At 34.0% G+C, this 22,631-nt stretch overlaps 1 protein-coding gene across 1 annotated transcript in view; it reads right to left on the bottom strand.

Annotated features, from left to right (window-relative positions):
* Positions 1–226: 226 nt before the first annotated feature.
* The window catches only part of PALS2 (protein associated with LIN7 2, MAGUK p55 family member), a 240,270-nt gene continuing 217,865 nt past the window's right edge, over positions 227–22,631 (bottom strand). The window contains exon 14 of the mRNA XM_087915322.1: positions 227–1,233. Coding sequence (XP_087771448.1) covers positions 1,078–1,233 — 156 coding nt within the window. The 3' untranslated portion in view covers positions 227–1,077. The remainder of the gene's footprint in view (positions 1,234–22,631) is intronic.

Genomic DNA, 22,631 nt, shown 5'->3' with positions numbered 1-22,631 from the left:
TTTCAAGAGGCAACTGGACTTTCTGGTTTAACTGACCAGAAAGCCCAGTTGCCTCTTGAAAAAAGCACCTTTGGGACAACCATGATCTGGATGACTCAGAATCTCCATAGACAATGGGTGGGTATATAAATTAAAGTAATAAATAAACAATAGATAATAACTCTAGGTCTTCTCATACTGGCAAAAAGAGGGAGGTAAGAAATAATAGATTTATGGGAAAGAAATAATAAATGGATTTGCTTTATTTCAACAAAACTCCAGACAGAAGAATGAATTTCTGAATATCTATTCATAGTATGGTTAAATCTATCAAGTACATTATGTTAAGGTGTACAGGAAAACCATGGTGAAGAACTCTTGTTGCTTTTAAAAGAACTTTGTGATACAAATAGGGTTTTATCTTATCTCATAGTACATGGAGTGATGTTCAGGATGTATCAATGAAATAGTACAGTATCTTTCCTTCTGAAATTGCTTAGACATGATCTCTTTCAGAAATAAATTGAATTTACCCATGTTCTGTTTTCATTTGTTCCAGATTGTTTTTTATGCAGCAATGTATGCTGAGATCCAACTTCTTTCCTTCAGTAACTATACCTGAGAAAAAGATAATGAATGTTGTCTGCATTCAAACATTTTATTGTTAGGGAAATTATAATCCCATTTTCTCCAGAATGCTTCTTGCTTTCAAATACTTAGGATAAATAACATCAGATGATATTAAATTATTGATGGATCTCTCCGAGCTTTCTAAACCACAACCCAATATTGTACAGACATGAAAATTGTATAGCTGTGCCTTTGCCAATGCAAACAAGCCAACCAAGCAGAAAGACAAAGTCTCTGCATTAGATTCTTAAATTTGGTATTGAATTCAATTGGATTTACTTAGGAAATACAAAGAAATCTACCAAAGTATTTATGACAACAGATCAGCAATTCTATGGGAATGGACACACAATATTAAAACTGAATAGATGCAAAATTACTTATTAAAAGCATTGAGTTACATAGATTTACTTCTACAATTGTTGAGAAAAACAATGATGGAATGTCTAATTCCACGGTTTTTATAAATCATGAAATCCACATTTGTATAAATAGCCACTTCAGTCTGGTGGTTAAGGCACTAGGCAAAAAATCAGGAGAGTATGATTTCCAGTCCCACTTTAGGCATGAAAGGCAGCTGGGTGACTTTGGATGTTCTCTCTCAGCCCCACTCACTCCACAGGTCTGTTGTGGGGGAAAACAGCAAGAAGAAGGAATATTAGATATGTTTCTGGCCTTGAGTTACTTACAATATTTAATAAAAGTGAGGCTTATCTCTTTTTTTTAGAAAAACCTAAAATCAATATTGAGAACAAATAAATTTCAAATTCTATAATATGCAGCATTCAAAGGTCAGAAGTAATATACAGTTTTTATATTAATAAAGGCCTTGATTCATTTTGGATGTGAGCCAATAAAACCTAGTACAGTACATGAAATTAAAAAAGAAAAAATATTACTGAAAGATAAATAGGATAGTTATGATGTTGATGCATGATAATATATATCTTTCTCCCAATTTTTCTTGTTCAATATAACTAGATTGAAATATTTGTATGGGTTATTAATAGTATTAGGCTCCAAAAATAATATATATATTGTGATTCTTCTAAGAAAACTTCTTTATTATTCCTTATCGCTAGACATAGATCTTGCCAATGTAAAGTAGACTACCATACTTACATATATAAAATATATACAGGTAGTCCTCAATTTACAACAGTTCATTTAGTGACAGTTTGAAGTTACAATGGCACTGAAAAAAGTGATTTATGACCTTTTTCACACTTATGACCATTGCAGTGTTCCCAGAGTCACATGATCAAAATTAAGATGGTTGGCAACTGACTCATATTTATGACAGTTGTAGTGTCCTAGGGTCATGCAACCTTTTGCAACCTTCTGACAAGCAAAGTCAATGGGGAAACCAGTTCACTTAACAACCATATCACTGACTTAATTGCAATGATTCATGTGACAATTAGCAAGAAAGGTCATAAAATAGGGAAACACTGGCAATAAATGTTTCATTTTGCAACAGAAATTTTGGCTCTATGGTGGTCGTAATTTGAGCACTACCTATACTCTGGGAACTATTAGGAAGGCACCTTCTTCAACACAAGCTACGAACAATGGTACCTTGGTACTCAACTGCTTTGAAACTGGTATTCAATCGAATTTAGTATTCAGTGCATTTTGATGAGAAAATTTTGTTTTACATTCAATGCACTAGCTAGAACTTGTCAGAGTTGGTTGCCTCATGACTCACTATTCTTTCCAGCTGAAACAAAATGTGATGTGTTAGTCATGCAGTAGCTCTGGGCAAATCCCCTTGCATTCTTAGCTTGTTTTAGATCTTTTTGTCTACTTTTGCACTTTTTTCTCCTCAGTAAAGGTAAAGTAAAGTTTTTGTTTTAAGTATTTATTAATTTTTTGGCTTATTTCTCATATAAAGTAATGATATACAGCCCTATATTTTTACATATTGCCTTAAAATGTGTATTGTCTTAGTTTGGGAATGCATTAAATTTATTTATACTATTCCTTATGGAAAAAATTGTTTGATATTCATCATGTTTCCCAGAACAAATTAATGATGAGTACCAAGGTAAAGTGCATTATCTCTTGCTCCTCTGGAGTACATTCCCTTCCTCCTGGGAATTCAAACAACATTCCATCACAATCATATTCTAATTCAAAATCCTTCATAACATGATTAGAAAAATGTCACATGTATCCCACTGAATTCTAAACGACTCCATGGAAGCACAATTCCTTTTTTCTCACTGTATATGTGTATGTAGGGGACTTTAAACATTCTGGTCTTTGAGCTTAAAATTGCCACTATGCTGCACTAAAAACGACATAGACCAACTTTGCAGAATTTTCCTGAAATACACCTGCATTATGAATTATAGCTTATTTCCCTGCCATAATGAGAGGAAGACCCTGCAGATTGTCAGGTATGTCAGAGGCATAAAGGCATTCATGTCTTTCCCCTCCCCCTACCCCCTGTGGCAATTTCTGTAGCTTTGCTTGTAATGGGAAGAGATGGCTGTTTGGAATGGTTATAAATTTAGACTTTTTCCCGTCATCGCTGCTAGAGACAAATCCTTCCAGCCGACAAATAGTACAATCTGGAGTATCAAAATATTGTAGCTATTTGTTCTCATTCATTACTCTGTTCATTTTCAGTCTAGATAAAAATAAATCTAGGCCCCATCTGCTTTCATGTTTAGCACATGCCAAGTCAACTGTGCAGCTTTTAGCCGTCATCACAGCTCCAGATAAGACAATCTTATGTGAAGATAAAAGCAGCTGTATTCTTCAACATAAAGCAGCCTGTCCCAGATGCTTTGAGCTGCAACTCAGTTCAGTATTCCATGGGATCTAGGCTGGGAAAACTGTACGTAGGTTTTAAAAGGCCTGTTGTCCCTCAGTTTTTCTCCTGTTTCATTTGCTTACTTTCTGCCTGAGCTCCATTACCAGGCTAAAACAAATATTATAACAGGCTATTAACCTTGGTGTTTTGCACTATGGGTATCAAAGCAAAAGTGATCTGATTATCTGAAACTTGAATTAGAATTACAATGGACCCCATAAATTAGAATTATAAGTAAAATGAACACTACGGATAAGACCATAATAGAGAAAACATCAGTTCCTTTCCTAAATAAAATCACTGAAATGTTTAATGGTATTATAATATTTGGAAGTATATATAAAAAGCCATTTTTATATAAGCTTTCAGAACTTATCCCAGGCACGTTCATGGAGGAAGGAGGTACTCCCCTTTGTAATTGCAGCCAAATATTTGGAAGAAGCAGATAATCAATCAGTGGGCAAATGCAATTTTAAATGCGGTACTAAAAACATGCCATAGGACCTAAAATAACCCCTGGAAAGCTAAAAGATGACTGGAGATTGCCTTCCATTTATGGATAAAAGTGGTGAGTATGAGTGGTGAATTTTATCAACTCTGCAAATCCCAACACAGCCATTTGAGAGGAGTGGTTTGTGTTCCATTTGATAAATTTGCCTGCAAAGAAAGACTAGCAGAAAAAAAATTGTATTTGCTGTATTGCTCTTTGTTAATTGATTTGGACCTTTTCATCTGTTTGCTTTGGGGAGGGTTGTTTTTTTTACCTTTTTCTAAATCCAATTTCAGCTTTCTCCCCCTCCCCAAAACAAAGTAAATATAATTTATTTTAGACTAAAGTACTATCTAATTTGAGGAGATGCTAACTTTGCTCATGAACCAAGTCAATAAGCCTTACAGTAGTATCTAAGTATGCTGAAATTTTAATTTATTTAATAAGAAATTGTTTTACTTTTTATATTTTTAAAATTTTATTTTTAAGTTGGAATAGTAGACTTTTTACATTTGCTTAACCCATAAGATTTTTCTAGAACACTTAAAAAAAACTTTCTCTAGTATAAAATGGATATGGGGGATTAATTCAAAATGTATTAAAGTGAACCCCTTGAAACTACTTACAATTTGATATAATCTATTATCCTTAATAGTTGTTTCTCATTCTATCATAAAAATAATTTATTTTACATTGCAGTTAATAATAAACAGTGGTGGGTTCAAGTAATTTAACAACCAGTTATTTGTCCTAATGACCAGCTGCGTAGACATGGCTTGGTGGTCATGTTACTGGGTAGGTGTGGCCAACTCAAACTCATGTCTACTTCCTTAAGGTGGGAAAAACAAAAGGCTGTTGGAAGGAAATTTCTTGCAATAGCTGGTTCTCCGAACTGCTCAGAAAATTAACAACCAGTTCTCATGAACCGGTGAGAACTGGCTGAATCCCACCACTGATAATAAACCTCTGATTTAACTAAATCTTGAACCTCAAGGGGGTTCGTGTCAGTTCATATTTTTATATTTTTCAAATCTTGAATCTGAATTAGAGAGCCAGTATGGGACTGAAATGGGACTGGAAGTTCCAGATTTAAATGTTCCCTTAGCTGTGAAAATTCATTCAGTCCTTCAGAGCACTTGTATTTTCTCAGCTTAACAAATCTCCTGGTGTTACTTTTGTGAGGCTAAATAGAAGGAGATCCCAGTGTATATTACCTTGAAAAATAGATATAAATCTAACAAATCTGTGAAATAGAAGCTTATTTTGAACACTCTTAGCTTATGACATATGCCATTAGAGCTAGTCCTCACTTACCAACAGCAACTGGGACCAGAAATTCTATTGATAAGCAGCATAATTGCAAAATTCAATGTCATATGCCACACTTGTCTTATGGTGTCAGTTTGTAAACTCTGGTTATAGCCAGTGAGCAAATCACTGTGGGTCATTAAGCGTGATACCATGTTCACCACAACTTGGGATTTCTTATTGGTTTGCCCATTGATTTTGCTTGTTGGAAGCCATCTGTGATCGTCACAAATGGCAGTGGCATGACTATGGAGCACTGTAACTGTCATTAATACATACCAGTCATCAAGGACCCAAATAACATTTGAATGACTGCAAAGAGGCTGCAATCACCACAATTTTGAGGGTTGGCCAAAAGTCTCCTTTTTTTGGTGCTGTCATAACTTTGAAAAGTTGCTAGATGAGTAGTTAGTAAACAAGGAATGCCTGTACTCATTTATCAATATAATTCTACTCTGCAGACAATACTGTTCATCATACTTGTACACTGAATACAGAAGCAGAAGCAGAAAACACATTGCAGAGTAGGAGTGCCAACAAAACCCTCAGGCTCTCATTCATAGTATACATAATCTGATATTCTTTAAAATCTGTGGATTTGAGTTCTGGGAAAGCTCAACATTTGATTTGCTAGTCTCCTTCATTGTTCCAACAAGGGAAAATAACTTTTCCAATAGTTAGGTCCTAAACATGTTTACTTCAACTACATTAACTTAATTCAACAAAACTTGGTCCTACAAAGATCAGTTCATTCTCAAACATTCCAAAAGTGACAACTAATTAATGTTAGCTAATTAGCCCTATATAACTTTTCAAAGCAAACATTGTATACATCAGAATTCTTGTTTTTACTCATATACTTTATTTGATCCACCTCACTTGACAATAATTTATCAATAATAGTTTCAAGCAGGAATGAGTCAATTTTAATTATTTAATAAAATTAAATAATGAAAATAATAAACCATGAAAATAAATTGCTAGGGAAAGATTGGTTATCAATTTATTCATGCCAAGCAAGTGGGTGGATTATAGCATTTTTTTCAGTAATTAAAGATGTGAAGTGATTTTGGAAATAAACCCATTCTTGTTTTATTCTTGTTCATATTCTTCACCATGGATTGACTGGGAACAAAACCTCAAATAATCTTAGTGAGGTCTAGAGGGAAATAATTTTCCAATTCTAGCAGAGCAGAATTTTCTGATGAGCAAGGCTTAATCTTCATTAAACTTTAAGCTTCATTTATTTTCATGCTTCGTACTAAAAATGGTGCAGACAGAAATATGACAAATAAGTTATATTAAAATGCACACTGTTGGTGGGACTGCTAAATTATACAATAAAATTAGGATTTGACATTCTGTGTGTGATGTTTTATGGGTTGGTTCCAAGAATGAGATTTCTTATTTTTCATCTAGTCACAACTAAAGTACTTCCAAGCACTGAGAATATATGAATCTGCACTCATTTATAGGAAGATATAAGGAACACAATTATTCATCAGGCTTTATTGACTCTCACAGGCAATTCTATTAATTCTGCTTAGTCTCGGCCAGTTACCATAAAATAGATTGATGGCTATCATGATTTCTATGGTTTACCACATAACCTGTATTTACATAAAATAGCAGCTGTTGCATTTTCAGAAACCATTTTATTCCTGTTAATAATCAACTTGAGTGTTTAGTGCTGAGAAAATTAGAAATAAATGGGCTTACTGGAAAGAAAAAAATATATTTAGCATACTCAGTAGAACTCTCAGACTTATATATTACTAAGAATAGTTATTTAAAAATACCAAGCAAGAAGAAACATTTAAACCCCCTCCCCATCCATTTTCTCCCAAAAAAACAAAATTCAGTCAGAGCATGCTCAGGATCCATGAAATGTTGACCATCATATGGAAACGAAAATATATAATAAAGTTTTAGTTGTGGAGAAATGTTCAGTTCGATTTCTTTATACCTTATAGCTGTCAATTTTTGGTGTTGGATCTTAGAAGAATATAGTAATTTCATTCAAGATAAATAAAATTTATAGCTTAAACCAGAGAAAGGCTGCTTTTCTGCTGTTTCTGTGGCTTCATTGGCTTTCTGTTGTTGTTTGTTTATGCAGTTAAACAATTGTGATGCTTTCTAACTCCAAATAACTAGGCAATTGGCATTTAAAAAAAAGAAAAAGAAAAAAGAAATCATATTTATCGAGAAGACAAACACTTTATTGTACAACAAATAAGATGTCATATAGAGGTTCCCCCACATTTTCCCAGGCTTTTAGTATTTTTCCAAATATCAGGGTGGGGAGGGGGGGGAGTCTGCTCCAAGGTCAGATGCTGTGATAGAGGAAACGTTTCCTAGGTCATGGAAGATGATATTGTTTAAGCAAAAGGATCTGAAGCCCCACGTACTCTGCTTGATGTCATGGATGAACAGAGCCTGTTGGAAATATTCAGTCCCTCAAATAACCAGCCTTATTTATTGAAAGGCTTTGTAGGTAGCAACTAGTATTCTGAACTGCATCCAGAAATTGACTGGTAATAAGTGCAACTTGCAGAGGAGTTGTGACACATGAGAAAATTGCAGCATGCCCATAACTGTCCATTTCACTGCAATCTGGACTAGTTATCTTTAATGGCAGCTCCATGTAGAACTCACTGCATTGGTGAGGTGATTAGGGCACAAGTAACTGAGTGAAGGCCCCTCTGATCAGGAATGGGTATAATTGGGGCACTAGATGAATCTGTGCAACATATCTCTTGGCCACCCCACCAGCTGCTCTCTCTTATTTATTTATTTAGTCATCATATTTATCACTTGTTACAATCAAGTGATTTTAACAACAAAGTTAATAATTACAGTACAAATTAATATTAATTTTATTAATATTTAAAACTTTAAAATTATAAAAGGCCCGGTACTAAAACCAAATAAAGAAATTAGATGAAGAGCCAGATGTTAATCACATTGGAGCCATCTCAATAGGGCCCCTAGGTCCTCAAAACTGAAGATACAACCAGGTCTTGAGGTACTTCTCATAAGTTAAAAAATAGATAGAAAAATATTCCAGAAAGTGGTGTCACAACTGAAACAACCCACCATCTACTACCCGCCAAAGATTTTTTTTGGAAACAATTTTATTAGTTTTTAAAAACAAACAAACAAACAAAACATAAAAACATCCAGCTTTCTTTCATAAATGTACAAACTGTGTTGGTTGGTTTACCAGTTTTTGTGCATTCATTTCGTAGTCTCAATTACAGTTACATTACATATTAACTCATATTATCAATCAAAAATTATATACCCTAGTATCACTATCAAACAATAATTTGACTATAATTTTATTCATTCATACTTTACGAGATAACTATAATTTACTTAATTTATTTTATAACAAATCATATAATCATACCAAATCTATCCTAAAGACATTTTATAAATGTGATATTAAATAGGAAAGAAAAAAAATCTCTTTATATATTCATTATTATCTAAAATTCTAAATATTCTATTATTGTATTTTATCATCCAACCATTGATAGAAAAGGTCCCAAATTTTATAAAATTGTTTATCTTCTTGTTCTCTGATTTCAAATGTCAATCTACTCATTTCAGCACATTCCAATATTTTCGATATTCTCTTCTCCTCTCTCTAACTCTTCTGTGTATTTGTTTTAAAACCACAATCTCCTTGCCTTTATATTTCAACGTCTTCTCTCTTGCCACTTGTAATATTTGTGTTTTAATGGATTTTTTTGTAAATCTGATGTGAACTTCTCTTGGTAAGTTGTTTCTCATCGCATATCTTGTAAAGACTCAATATACCTCATCTACTCCATCCATCATCTTTTCCTCTGTTATTTCCAAGGCTTCAGCCAGAATTTCTATCATTATCGCAGCTAGGTTTTGACCTTTTTCTTCCTCTATATTTTGAAATCTAAGATAGAATTCTGACCTGTCCATCTCCCACTTCAGTATCCCACTTTCATCTTGTTCAACTACTGTTAGCCTGCTGTCAATATTTCCAATCTTCTCCTCTCTTTGTTTATCTTCTTCAATTTTTTGGAATCGTCATATTTCACCATCATTTGTTGAATATTTTCAATTTTTTCATCAGTCTTGCCTTCTTCTTTGTTCAATATTCTCTATTCTCTTTTCAATGGTATCTGATTTTATTTTAATGTCTTTAATGGACAAATTAATGTCTTGGATTTCTTGCATAATCATCTGTAAAGTTACTTTTTCTTGTTCTTTATCTTGCTTTAACATTGTCTGAATTAAGCGTTGACCTCCAGATGGTGGGGAGGCAGAAGTGGAAGTTGAGGCGCCAGAAGGTATGAGTTTCCTACTCATTTTGAACGTCGAAATCTTTAAATTCAAGTAGCCAATTATAATCCAAAGTGGGGGGTAGAGGTGGTAAAAGATAAAAAGCCAAATAAAAGGAAAAAAAATTCTCTAGGTTCTTCAAGACCTTAATCCAATTATAATCCAAGGTAAAAAATGGAGATAAAAAAAGAAAAAAGCCCAATAATAATAAAAAAAAAAGAATGAGAGAGAAAATTTCTTCAGGTTCTTCACACCTTAATCCAATTGAGAGGTCTCAAAGGTGAAAAATAAAAAAACAAAGAAAATCCATAAAGATGAACCAAAAATATGAATGGCAAAGAAGAAAATCCCAATAGAAAAAGAAAAAGGAGAGATTCTGAGGCTTTCCCTTTAAAGCAAAAGGCAAAAATAAAAATATTACAAAAATAAAGATTTTTTTTTCCTTTAAGGAGAAAAAAAAAGGAAAAGAGTACAGTAAGACGGGTGGGGGGGGGTGGCACAGCTAAAGATAAAATAAAAAAGAACACACTGCACTTTTGTAGTTATCCAAGGCTCTTATTAACAGTCTCTTCTCCACAAGCTTCAAAGCCAAACTTCAATTGTTGATGCAAGCCCAGAAGAACACCTGTAATAACACTCTCATGTTCTTCCCTCTATCTTATCAAGTTGCAATGTCCTTGAAAGAGAAATCTTTCACAGTTTCTTAGACCTGCAGTATCTCCTTTTTGCTGGATGAGGTGGGAGGAACACAGGTAGATGTAATCAGGAAAAATCAAGTTCTTTCTAATAATCTGGTCCCATGCCATGTAGCATCAAATACAGCACCTTGATATAATATATGTTCCTATACATGCACACTTCACAGCCAGTACTGCTTCTAGATAATCTTCAAGGGCAACCCCACGTAGATTACATTACAGAAATCCAAGTGGCAGGTGAATAGGACAGAGTGATCATGAATAGGCTCTCTTGATTCCTTTATTTATGCACAGCTGATGTACAATACAAAATTGAGCAAAGTACTTCCAATCACAATTGCCAACTCCCCCAAACAGGAATTGTGAGTCTAGGTCAGGATCAGCATTTAATTTTTCCAAGAACAATTGTAGTAGCTAAATCAATAGAGCTGCCACTTCCCCCCCTTTGCCCCCATTCCTGTAACCCCCTGCATTGCCCTCACTGCACCCTGCTTCCTCCCTCATTTCAGAGAACAAATTTTAAAGGGGAAGGAACCAAAAGAATTTACTGTGGGCTGAGCATGCTCAGTGAGCATAGAACCCTGAAAATGTAGAAACAAATTAGAAAATGAGGAAACAGAATAGGTTCTGAGATGTTTTTATTTTATAAATTTAGTCTTCTCAATTTATTCCAGTACATATATGTTCTTAAAAGGAGTAACTTTTGTTTTAATCTAGTATAATCAGTGTTGGCCTTGATTCTTATTATCTATCTTTGCAAATATAAAATTATATTTGGATTTAAAAAAGAAGAGTCAAAGACAATGAAATGCTTGAATCAACTATATTTTTAAAGAAAGCCTCATATGCTTCCTACATAATTAAATTTATTACCATTTTGTTTTTTGTTCGGTTTTATTCATTGCCACATTGTTTGTATTTATCTTTCTCCAAAGTATTACACAGTGCTTTTTTAAAATTCAGTTGACATAAGGGTAACCTATACATTTTTAATGGAGTGGTACATTCTGGATTACTTAATTTATTCTGTCAGATTATGTTAAAATATATCATTCTTTAGCTTTTATGAGTTCCTCCATTTTTTATATAAAAAACAGTGCAACTGATTGTGTCACATTGCATATTTAAATCAAATTGTAGATTTTTGGTGCCTGATTCAATTTTTAATAATATTCTCATCAAACACAAGAAATATCTAAGATTTCTTTGAATCTTTTTGATGCTTTATTCCTTCAAAGAGATGATATTTGGAATATAATAATAATGCACAGACTGGATCTGTGATCTTTCTTGTTAATACTTCTCAAGCAATAGAATGTTGTAGTGAAAAAGAAATGATAAAATTACTGAGAGAGGATCATGTCAAAGTTATACAATGAGACAATGACAGCAATAATGTGATTACAGTAGTTGTAAATTAGATATAATATCCCAATAAAACACTTTAAATCAGTAAGGAAATTTCAGAAGGTGCTACAAAAAACAATATTACAAAACATTTCTGTTAGACAAAGGATATAGGGGAAAGTACTTAATCAAGAAAGTCTTTCTTTTTCTATTCACAATTCTTCAGAAAAGGACAGATTTTAGAAAATCATTACAATTTGCAATTTCTTCCATCTAATAAAGGAACTTTTTCTTCCATCCAGTACACTACAAAAGGTTGCATATTTTTATTTCTAACAAGACTGACACAATTAATCTTGTCCCCATTCCTATTTGCCCCCTTAAAAGTAAAAGAATGTATATTTTAATCTGGTTTTCTCTCAGCTTTTTCTCCTTCTGACTTTACTCTCATACTCTCTTTGTATATGATGAAATGTTTAAAAATGAGAAAAATATTGTCATTTTTAAAAGAAAATTAAGGGAATATTTTATCCACCTGCCCCTAGAAAATTCAAAGTGCAATATTGATAGCATAAGGATGAACCTACTTTTGTCAAAAGTAGCGGGTGACATTTAATACCTTAATCATGATTGAAAACTTAAAAGACTTGTATCCAGATTTTCAATATTTAAATGACAATTTGGCATTCTAATAACAGGCAATGCTTGTCATTTCCCAAATAAAACAATTTAAAATCTCATGCAATTTAATGCATACATCTAATTGAAATATATGATATTTTGTTTATTTTGTTTATCTTTTACATTATATTTCAAAGTTTTGGTGGGATGATCATGGATCGCGTATGCAATAAAGTACATAATACTTGACTAGGAGAAGAACTCTGACTAAATACTTTGAATGTTTTGGTGAATTTATTTATTTATTTGTCTGCATTTCTTTGTCTGCATTTCATAATGTATTTTTTCTTTTGTCTTTATGACAAAGTTGCAAAGTTTATTAACAAAACATTGTTAATAAAGTCTTATTAACAAATAGTGATAGCAGGTAAAATGCTCCTGCATTTTAAAATAGTTTCTCATTAAATTACAGGAAAGAAAACATGTTCTGGAAATTTATTCCTCTAGAAAAACCTACAAAAATAATCTCTTTTTTTTGCCCTCAAAATACAATACAATATATGGAAATATAATTTTTGGTTACGTCTACAAATAAATCAACCACACTCATTCTTAATTATAACTTAGCAGCTTGTTTAGAACTGATTGTTATTTGATACCTTTCTGCAAAATAAATCTCATAGAAAAATAGTCCAGGTTCTATATTGTCTAACTAGAAAAAGGACTAAATGCACAAATAATCAATTTCTTTAGATTGTTTCTATGTCACTATGGAATTTTCTAGCTTGTGTGGCCTTTTCTTATGTAAAGGCTTCCACTTTATAATTCAAATGTCTGTGTGTTTATGTGTGTGTGTGTGTGTGTGTGTGTGTGTAAATATGGTCTTCAGCTTTGTTCGGGTATTTTCCCACGTCATTATAGTTGTGCTTTTAAAGTTGTAGCAACATTTATAAATGATAGCCGTCCGTTTACTCAGAGCCAAGCTGCACTAAAAGCCTCCAATACAGGAAACACAATGTTGCCAGCCAATCAAGACAAAAAAAGCTACAAAACAGACAGAAGATATTAGAAACACCAATCAAGCAGAACACAGCAAACTCCAAGACCAATAAACATAGACCAAGACTCGCAACCAATCAGGATGAAGAAAAAACCATTCTGGCACAGCAGTAGGCTAGCACCAAATTTAAAACAGAAATGGCTGTGAAAGATGAACCCTATACAGAAGCCTGATGATGGCAGATGAGATTGCTACAACTTTAAAAGCATAACTATAATGACGTGGGAAAATACCCAAACAAAGCTGAATACCATACATATAAATACCCGCAAAAACTTAAGAAAACACACACACACACACACACATATATATTTCCTGCTGTGGAAGGCAGTGGTGGGATGCTGCCAATTTAACAACTAGTTTGGTGATTGTGCGCTTTGCGCACATGCACAGCTTTCAAAATTACTTATGTTACTTCTTGGAAGTAACACAGCTGAGATGTGGCAATCCACTCTGCCACGTGAATCAGCTAAGAGGATATAGGTAAGTACAGCACTGGGGAGGGTGGGCAAGCCAACCTGATCATCAGAGAGAACTGGTTCACTCAACAGCTGATCGTCGGAACTAGAGGTTCACCCAAACTGGAAGAATCCCATCCTTGGTGAAAGGAGTCTGAGGTGAAAGAGGGAAATCCTTCTCCCGTACAGGATTTCTATCAAAAACTCAAATGGTTTTGCTTTGTATAACACATATCCGCTGAAGTAATAGATTTCTTATTTTAAAAAATGAACTGGGAGTCAACCTTGACAATTAAGCAGAAGTTGGGGAAGAAAAAGGAAAAGAAAAAATGTAGTTCAAATAATGGTCTTTTGAACTACAATTTACAGTGAAAATAGTGGAATAGAATATAATTATGTCCTACTTAAGGTGAAATGAGATCGATCATAATCCTTTAGAAAGTACACTTGAATCCATTTGTAACATTTTAAATGTTGTGGTCAATATGTACCAGAACACTATGATAGAAAATAACTTAAATATTTTATTTAAAGAAAAACTAATATAAAACCAATTAAGGCAAAGATTGCAACAGATAAAAGAAATGTTTTTTTTCATCAGTAATATATGCCAGCGAAAGTTGTTCCCTGAGAAAAAAAATGAGGCAAAGAAAAAATTTATTTGAATTATAGTTTTGGCAACAATTACATTACGGACTTCAAACACTACCAAAGAGTTGGTACCGGAAGAAGTAAAGATTGACTGTTCCCTTGAGGTGATCATTAGCAAGCAGAACTCACATAATTCAGGCATGTGATGCAAACTAAAAGAGAAAAATGCTTGGTAAGGTTGAAGGAAACTCAATTGATCAGAGATGGATGGAATTATCGATCCCTAACAGAAGAGATCAGGTATGTCTCTAGAAGAGTGGCAGATTATTAGTGAGGACAGGTCAGGAACGGACAATATTTTTCAATATGGTCAGTGTCATATCTGATTTAGGTATGACTTAACTAAGCTTCATAACATCAGGTTAGCAAAGTCATAAATCATGTGCAAAGTTTTCTGCAGTGGAGAAGTACTTTGCATTAAAGAAGTATGTAAAGAAGTAACATTGCTCCCCAATAGTCAGGGACAGCTAAATTTGGTTTAATTTGAAACATTTAAATGATGCATATTATATGATTTCTGAAATCTACCTATGTTTAAGTAATTTTTCTTCCATCAAGTTAAACTACAGTTTGGACACTGTTTCTAGTTCCAAGGCCGGATACAACTCTAGAGAGCTGGGTTATAGATTATTGCTCCAAACATTTTGAATTCATGTCCTCTGGCCATATTGGAAATTATGGAATCCTGAGTATTGATTTTTTTAAAAAAAATTATGATGACAGTTGTTTCTGTGAAGTGTTTGTCTAATACAAAACATTTGACAAAACACTATTTCATCATGAAAGCAATTCGGTATGTTTTTAAGTGTTAAAGAATAACAGAATATCAAGAGTTGGAAGGGGCATTGGAGGGTTTATAGTCCAAGCCCTTGGTCAAGCAGAAGACTCTAACAACTCTGGACAAATGGCTGTCTCATTTCTTCTTAAAAACTTTCAGTGATGCAGCATCCACAATATCCGAAGGCAAGCTATTTATCATGACAGTGGAAGTTTTCATGAATCAGCTACATGGAATTTCAAAAGTATTCATCTTACTTGGTTGGTACAAAAAGGGATAAAGAGTTGATAAATGGTATGAAGAAGTGACTATGAAAAGTTTTTAAAATGCAGAAAATGTGTAGCATCGTTAAGCAGGTATGTGTATGTGGCTTGGGGAGATCTAAGATAAGCCAATACCAACAAAGGAAATTATTCATAATTGAAATACAGTAATAAAATCTGCCAGTTCGCACCATAATTCCCAGATAGGTTCTATATATCTCAAGGACCAGTCAGGAATTTTCAGTCTTATAAGGATTCCCAAAATGTTTAGCATATTTAGTTTAAGTTTTTTTATCACGAGAATTGTATGTATATATTTTTACCATTGTGAATTATTTCAGTCCCTCGGGTTTGATTGTGCCAATATCCTTCCTTTGTATTTAAAATAATGCTGAGAAATTGCTAGAAATCTAGTTATTTGCTGAAATTGCTTTCATAATGACTTGTGAAACATGTCCTGATTATAGGAATTGTTCTGTTTTGGAAATAACACAGGAAAACATAAAAAAATGCAAAGTTAGTAGGAAGTTAAAAACAGGGGAAAGAAACACTGTGAATAATGAGAACTGATGAATTCAAAAGATCGATGAGACTTGAAATCCAACACATAATAAGAGCACCAGTTGGGAAAGCTGAATTAATTAACTGATGAATATGCTGAGTGGCTACTAGCATGCAGAACTTAAACTATACCAGGTAAAGTTTCAGAAGCCAGAAATCATCATGGGGAGTGGATGAAAAAATCTTTTTTTCTTTTTGCAAAGACCTGGAACAGTAGTAATTAGTAATGCACAACTCACAGGAATGATATTTTCCAAAGACTGAGGGTTAGGGTGTGGTTGGATTCCCCTTTCCCATTTCATGAAAATAGCGTCATAGGGTCAAATTGTAGTAGGATACTTCCCATCTAAAAATAATCAAAAACTGTTCCATTGATTTTTGCCTGTAAAATATTGGATATCAGTATATGGTATAAGGGAGTTCTGGAAAATACAAAATACATTGTCTTCTTCTCTGCTAGATCACTGTATTTCATGGGGGAAGGGATGCTCTTTACTGCTGTATATTCAATAAATCCATTCTGACCTAGCAATAATACATTGACTATTACTATGGAACATTGGTTTCGGTGTTGGAACAATTCCCTATTACCTTCCTCCCACACTGAAAATAGATTCTTTATTTCTCCTCTTTGTCCTTTATCTGCTTGCTAGATTTAAATTAATGACTTATTGTAGCCCAAGTTGTAATGTTTCTTCTATCTACTTCTGTCTGTCTACGTATAGCCTCTAGAACCTAACCAAATTCTAGTTATTAGTTTTGCTTTGCCTCCTGTTCTCTCTATTATTTCTTTGATGGCTAAAATCTTACAATTACAACTGGGTTATTGTTGTTTTAGTATGGAGTAAGAAGGAGAATCTGGTAAGAAATACAGGGGATGGGGGTGGGGAAATAACTTTCAATGAATTGTATTTATTTTAACAGCCCAAATCACCCTGCTGATTTACATGAAGCTTTGATTAATCACAATTCCATTTTTTTTCTAAGCACCGGTATTTCTTGTTCATAAATGACTTCTTCTTTCCAGCTGCTGCATTATTGTTCTATTATGCCATTTTCTTGAGAGGGGGAAAGAGGAAGAAAGGAAGCAGATAAAGAAGCTGGCTCCATTCTTGTCAATAAGTAGCATCATAATTAACAGGACAGGCTGTTCTGTGAATCTCATTTGCAGGTAAAGCACATGCACAAATATGAGATTTTCTCAAGATATTATCCAAAAATGTCTTTCAGTGAGACATCAGAGAGGGTTGATAATGCTGCCAGAAGTATAAATTCACCTCTTCTGTAATGATTACTGGACAGCCTAATCCTTTATTAATAAGTGTTATTTGAAGAGGGATAGGTTTCAGCGTGGATTAGCTTTCACTCTTTCTTAGCTTCTTTGTTTTCTTCCCCACATACTGTGTTAGTGGCAGAAATGTGTTGGAAGGTCCTCTTCTTATTAAAAATATCAAACTGAATCTCTTCGATTCTGGCACAAATCACTTACAATATTATTCCTAATTGCATACCTAGATGGAGATGCCACAGAGAAGACATATCTGTTTCTGTTTTTCTGACTATAGGTGAATATTTCTGAAAAGGAAATAAAGGATTTTATGTAAGACCCGGTATTTTCAAGTTATGTTGCTGATTTTTTTAGTTTTTTTACATTTTGCAATGTAACATTACAGTTAAAGATATAATACTTGGTAAACATGCCAACAAAAATTTGAAATATTTGCACGGATAATTGTAAATATTCTACAATTTCAAAGTATTGTAGTAATTTAATCTTCCTAAGAAGCTCTCCCATCCTAATGTTAGTATTCCATTACTGTAACAAAGAAAAGACTTGAGAGAAATCATCTATCCATTTGGAATCTCAATATGCTGATGATACTTAATTATATATCTCATTCCTGACTGCAAAGGTGAAAACGTCCTGTCCCACTTTCTGTAAACTGTTTGGATCTGGATAGGAAGGAATAGTCTCAGGCTTAATTCTGACTACATTGAGAAGGACTGGGACTGTTTAGAATCTCTAGATTTGGGGTGGTTTTAACTTGTAGACCAGGATGGGGTTGCACTTCCTCATTCAAAGGGATCCTCCTAGATCAGAGATCTTCAAAGAATTGGGGAGTTGAAGTCTACAAGTCTTAAAGTTGCCAAGTTTGAGGACCCTGTCCTAGATTTTCAAATACTGCTGAAGCAGATAGAAAGCTGTAAGCAGGAGGACTTTTGTCTATAGGTTCATCTAGTTCATTAATTCCATTGTTTAACTGACCAACTATTTAGATGCTCATTCATGCACTGATAGTGTACTCTACATGGGTAGGCTGTCATTAAAAACCATATGGAAGCTATAGTCATTCCAAATGCAAGCTGTAGTGCAAGGTGTAGTGGGCATTTCACACCCATCATGTAACCTCTGCTTAATGAGCTGCACTGTTACCAGTTGATTTTCAACTGCAATTTAGGGAGTTGCTTGTCACCCTATAAAGTCCTTCATAGCACAGAGCCTGGTTATTTCAAGAAGTCCTTGTCTCTAATAATTTCTGCCTTTTGGGTATGATCAAACAGAAGAGGTGGTGTGCTCATGGTCTCTTCAGTTAAAGACTATCATTTGTAAGAACCAAGGAAGTATACTTTCTTTGCAATAGTGTCACCCTCTGCAATATCACCTCCCCAAGGTACATATGCTTTTTACCCTTCAAATGTTCTTTAAATCTCTGAAGAACTTATTGTGTTCCCAGGCCTGGATGTCCATGGAGCCCTGATACTTCTTATCTGGCTGACTTGTGAAATTCACACAGTAAACTGTAGTCATTAAAAGATCTAAATTGAGCCACAAAATTCATGCAAAGTGTGCAAAAGCAAACTATTTCTTCATCTAGCTGTGCATTGTCTATTGCCAATTGCTTTTCTGGAAAGGAGTGCACTGATGACCCTCCCCAGATAGTGTATGCAAACTAACAAATTTTCCTCAGAACCCCTACTTTTAATGTTTTTTTCCCTTAACAACACATCTATCATATCAAAACCTATTTTGAGTCTCTTTCTTTTTGTATTATAATTTCTATAACTAAGCCTGGTTGGTAAAATCTCACCATTTAAATGATCATTTTTCAGAAAGAAAGAAAGAAAGAAAGAAAGAAAGAAAGAAAGAAAGAAAGAAAGAAAGAAAGAAAGAAAGAAAGAAAGAAAGAAAGAAAGAAAGAAAGAAAGAAAGAAAACCTCAAACAAAACAACCCACACAAACCAAAATCAAAATGGTCAGAAGCAGAAGAACTTTCTATCATTATATTTCTTCAAATCTTCCTTTTTCTCATAAAAAGCAGCAACTTGAAATTGATTATAGACTTTGCAGACTACTGTCCATTTTATTTATATCACTATACTACAATTGTCTTCATTTTTTGAAGATGACACATCTGGATTTCCTGACAGTCTCCTATTGATATACTTACACATGATACCATAGGAAATGACCTAATATTGGGTGAGTTTCCAGGCCCAATTCAAAAATCTGGTGATGATCTTTAAATTCTACACAACATAATATCAGATTACATCAGGCATCATTTGCCCAGCTGGTGAGAACATCTTGAGACCCCTATTAAGAATGTTCCCTCTGTTTGAAGTGAGGGAGATATAGATTAGGTGGCAGGCATAGATTTCTTGCAGTAAGCTCATACTTTCCCACAAGAGTCTATAATTCAGTTTGAGAGTGCTGGAAAAAAAACCCAAAGTCTGATTCTCCTACGTTGGGAGCAGGATTTCTATTTCTATTTTGATTAAACTCTGCATTGAAGCTTAACTAAAGTATATTGCTAGTTGAACATATTTAATTCTGCATGGTTAAAAATGCTGTATTTTATTTACTTATTTAACAAATTTATATAGCCACCCAACTCACACATAGGTAACTAAATAAACTGCTTTTATTTAAGAAGGGGTTTTTTTTAGCACTGTTTTGTGGCTTAGGTCAGAGTCCATTTGCTTCAGTGAAATTCCATGTCCTCAAGTGAGGCTATAAAAAGGCTGTGAAAATGCCATTAAATTAGCAATAATTAAGCCAGCCCACTTGATTGTTCTTGTGTCCCTGTTGTTCATCAACCATCCCACTCATCTTCAGCACTTTGGAGTAAAAACTATGTTTAGGTTTGCACTCAGCTCATGTTCTGAACGTTATTTTTTTCAGGGAATATGTTTTCCACATATATTTTTCCAGCCCATTCTTTACAACTGTATCCTAAAAATATTGCACATTAACAGATATTATTGAAAACAGCTTCCAAAATATACTTTAAACTGCTAAATGGAACAGTCTGGTTTGGCCATCAAATATTCTATTTATAACTTATAATTGTTAATTTATAGTTTGAAATACAGAGAGGAACAAAAAAGGAGATAGAGGCAAAACAAACAGAAATAATTTTATGTTCACTTATTGCAGAGCATGAAGGTATCAAAGACATCTTTTTATATACAATGATATATTCTGTATCTTTACACACGTTATAAAACATAAGCATATACTGTAATATGAAAACAATTAGCAAAAAAGATATTTCATGAAAAGTCACTAGGAGAATGGAATTACTATTTTTTTAGAAATCAGGGAAATTTTTTCTAATGGATCAGCGTAAAGAATTTTTCAAAAGGGAATTTCAGTTGAAAAGATTGTAGTAACTGTTTATCCACCAAAGGAATTTGAAGTGCATTCTCTGATGTGCACTAGAATATAAGAAAGGAATATACAGAAAAGGAGGCCTTAAAACAGGGGTGTCAAACTCGATTTCATTGAGGGCCACAAACAATTGTGTTTGACCTTGGGGGGGGGGTCAGGCTGGGCATGGCCAGCTTGATGTCACTTGTGTCGGGGGCACCTGTGGTGGCTGAACGCTCTACCAGCAAAAATGAGCTCCTGAGCTCTGCTTTCAGCTGTGATGGCTTCCTGTAACCCTCTGCCAGAGAAAATGGAGTTTGGGAGGGTGGCCCTCCTGAGCTCCATTTTGTCTGGAAGAGGGTTGCAGGAAGCTGTTGCATCCAAAAACGGAGCTCAGGAGCCCATCTTTGCTGACAGAAGCATCACGGGCCACTCCTTTGCTGTTTCCAGGGTGGCCCTGTGGACCAGATCTAAGCACCTCCTGGGCCAGATCTGGGCCCCGAGTTTGACACCCCTGCCTTAATATAACGAAAACCAAATAATTAAGGATTTAAAAAGTTGAAACAGAATGTAGAATTGTATTTTTTAAGTTACTGCATAATCATAGAGTCATGTTAAGGAGGTTATCTAGATCAAGTCCAGCTTCTGCTTAAGGCTGAAATTCAAAGATATCCTGTTTCATATTAATTTTATTAAATTTTACATAATGTACACTTAAAAATAAAATAAACTCACAATCAGAAGGAAAGATGAAGAGGAAAATGAAATAAAAATAAAGGTGCAGAAAATATACTGTAAAGAAAAAGAAAGGAAAATTAAAATACATGCAAAGAATGACTTGACTTCTGGCAGGGATCTAAGAAATATGTTCAATTCTTAGATTAACATTATATTATAATGTTAATCTAAGAATTGAACATATTTCTTAGATCCCCTGTCCATTTTCCTCCCCAAAAAAAAAAAAAACTTTTTAATTTTTTTTGACAATCATCTAATCCATGTGATATATTTCAATTTTTTATATTTTATATTATATTGGTATAATATAAATAAAGTATAGTTTTTATATTTTATATCATATTGGTACAAAAGTGAATTTCTGCAGTGACTTTTCTGTCAAAAGTGTCTTTAGTTTAGCCATTTTGGCAATTCAGGGATATCTGAAGAATGTTGTTTAAAAAAAATCACCAGGATGGTATTATCAAAGTTCCACCCCTTTTATCATGTGTGTAACACACATAACAAATAGGCTAAGCTTTGATTGCATTGTCCCATCCACAATCCTGACTTTTTGGACCATGCCCTGCAGATACTCACACTGAGACGGAATTTAAAGGATCCCTGCCTACTCTCTCCTTAATTATATTAATTGCAAAGGACCCCTCTGGAAAATCTTTTTCATGGTCAATCTGTCCTTTCTGTTAGGAAAAATTGAAATTGAAATAAATAAATAAACTTCTGATTGAACTTTAGTTTATTTTTTTATTTCAATTTCAACTTTATTATTTTTATAAGTGACTCAAGGTGCAAACATATCTAATGTTCCTCCCACTTCCTCTTTTCTTCATAACAATTATGTGTGGTGGGTGGCTGAGAGAGAGACTGACTATAATCCAAGGTCAGCCGCCCAATTCTCATGCCTAAGGCAGGGCTAGAATTCTGAGTCTCATGTTTAATTCATTATACCATGACTTTCTCTCGGGTACAGTACAGAACATTATTTTAGATGTTTTGCTCATGTTTTTGTATTCTTGCCTCCTAGGGATAAAAGTGATTGGCCTAAGTCACCCAGTTGGCTTTGTGCCTGAGGTGATATCCCAGTTTCTAGCCTGATGCTTTAACCTTTACATGTCTACCCAATTTTGAGTCAACTGTGAATGACCTTTTGATAATGCAAATTTGAAAAACATTTATTTTATTTTATATCGAGGTCTACAGATGAGGAAGAGCACAAGGCCTAAAATTAAATCCTGTGACACCTTCAAACTG

Source organism: Pseudonaja textilis, chromosome Z (assembly GCF_049901715.1).
Source record: "Pseudonaja textilis isolate UNSWEBS1 chromosome Z, rPseTex1.2, whole genome shotgun sequence".
NCBI classification, from domain to species: Eukaryota; Metazoa; Chordata; class Lepidosauria; order Squamata; family Elapidae; genus Pseudonaja; species Pseudonaja textilis.
This window is presented reverse-complemented; position numbering and strand designations above follow the sequence as displayed.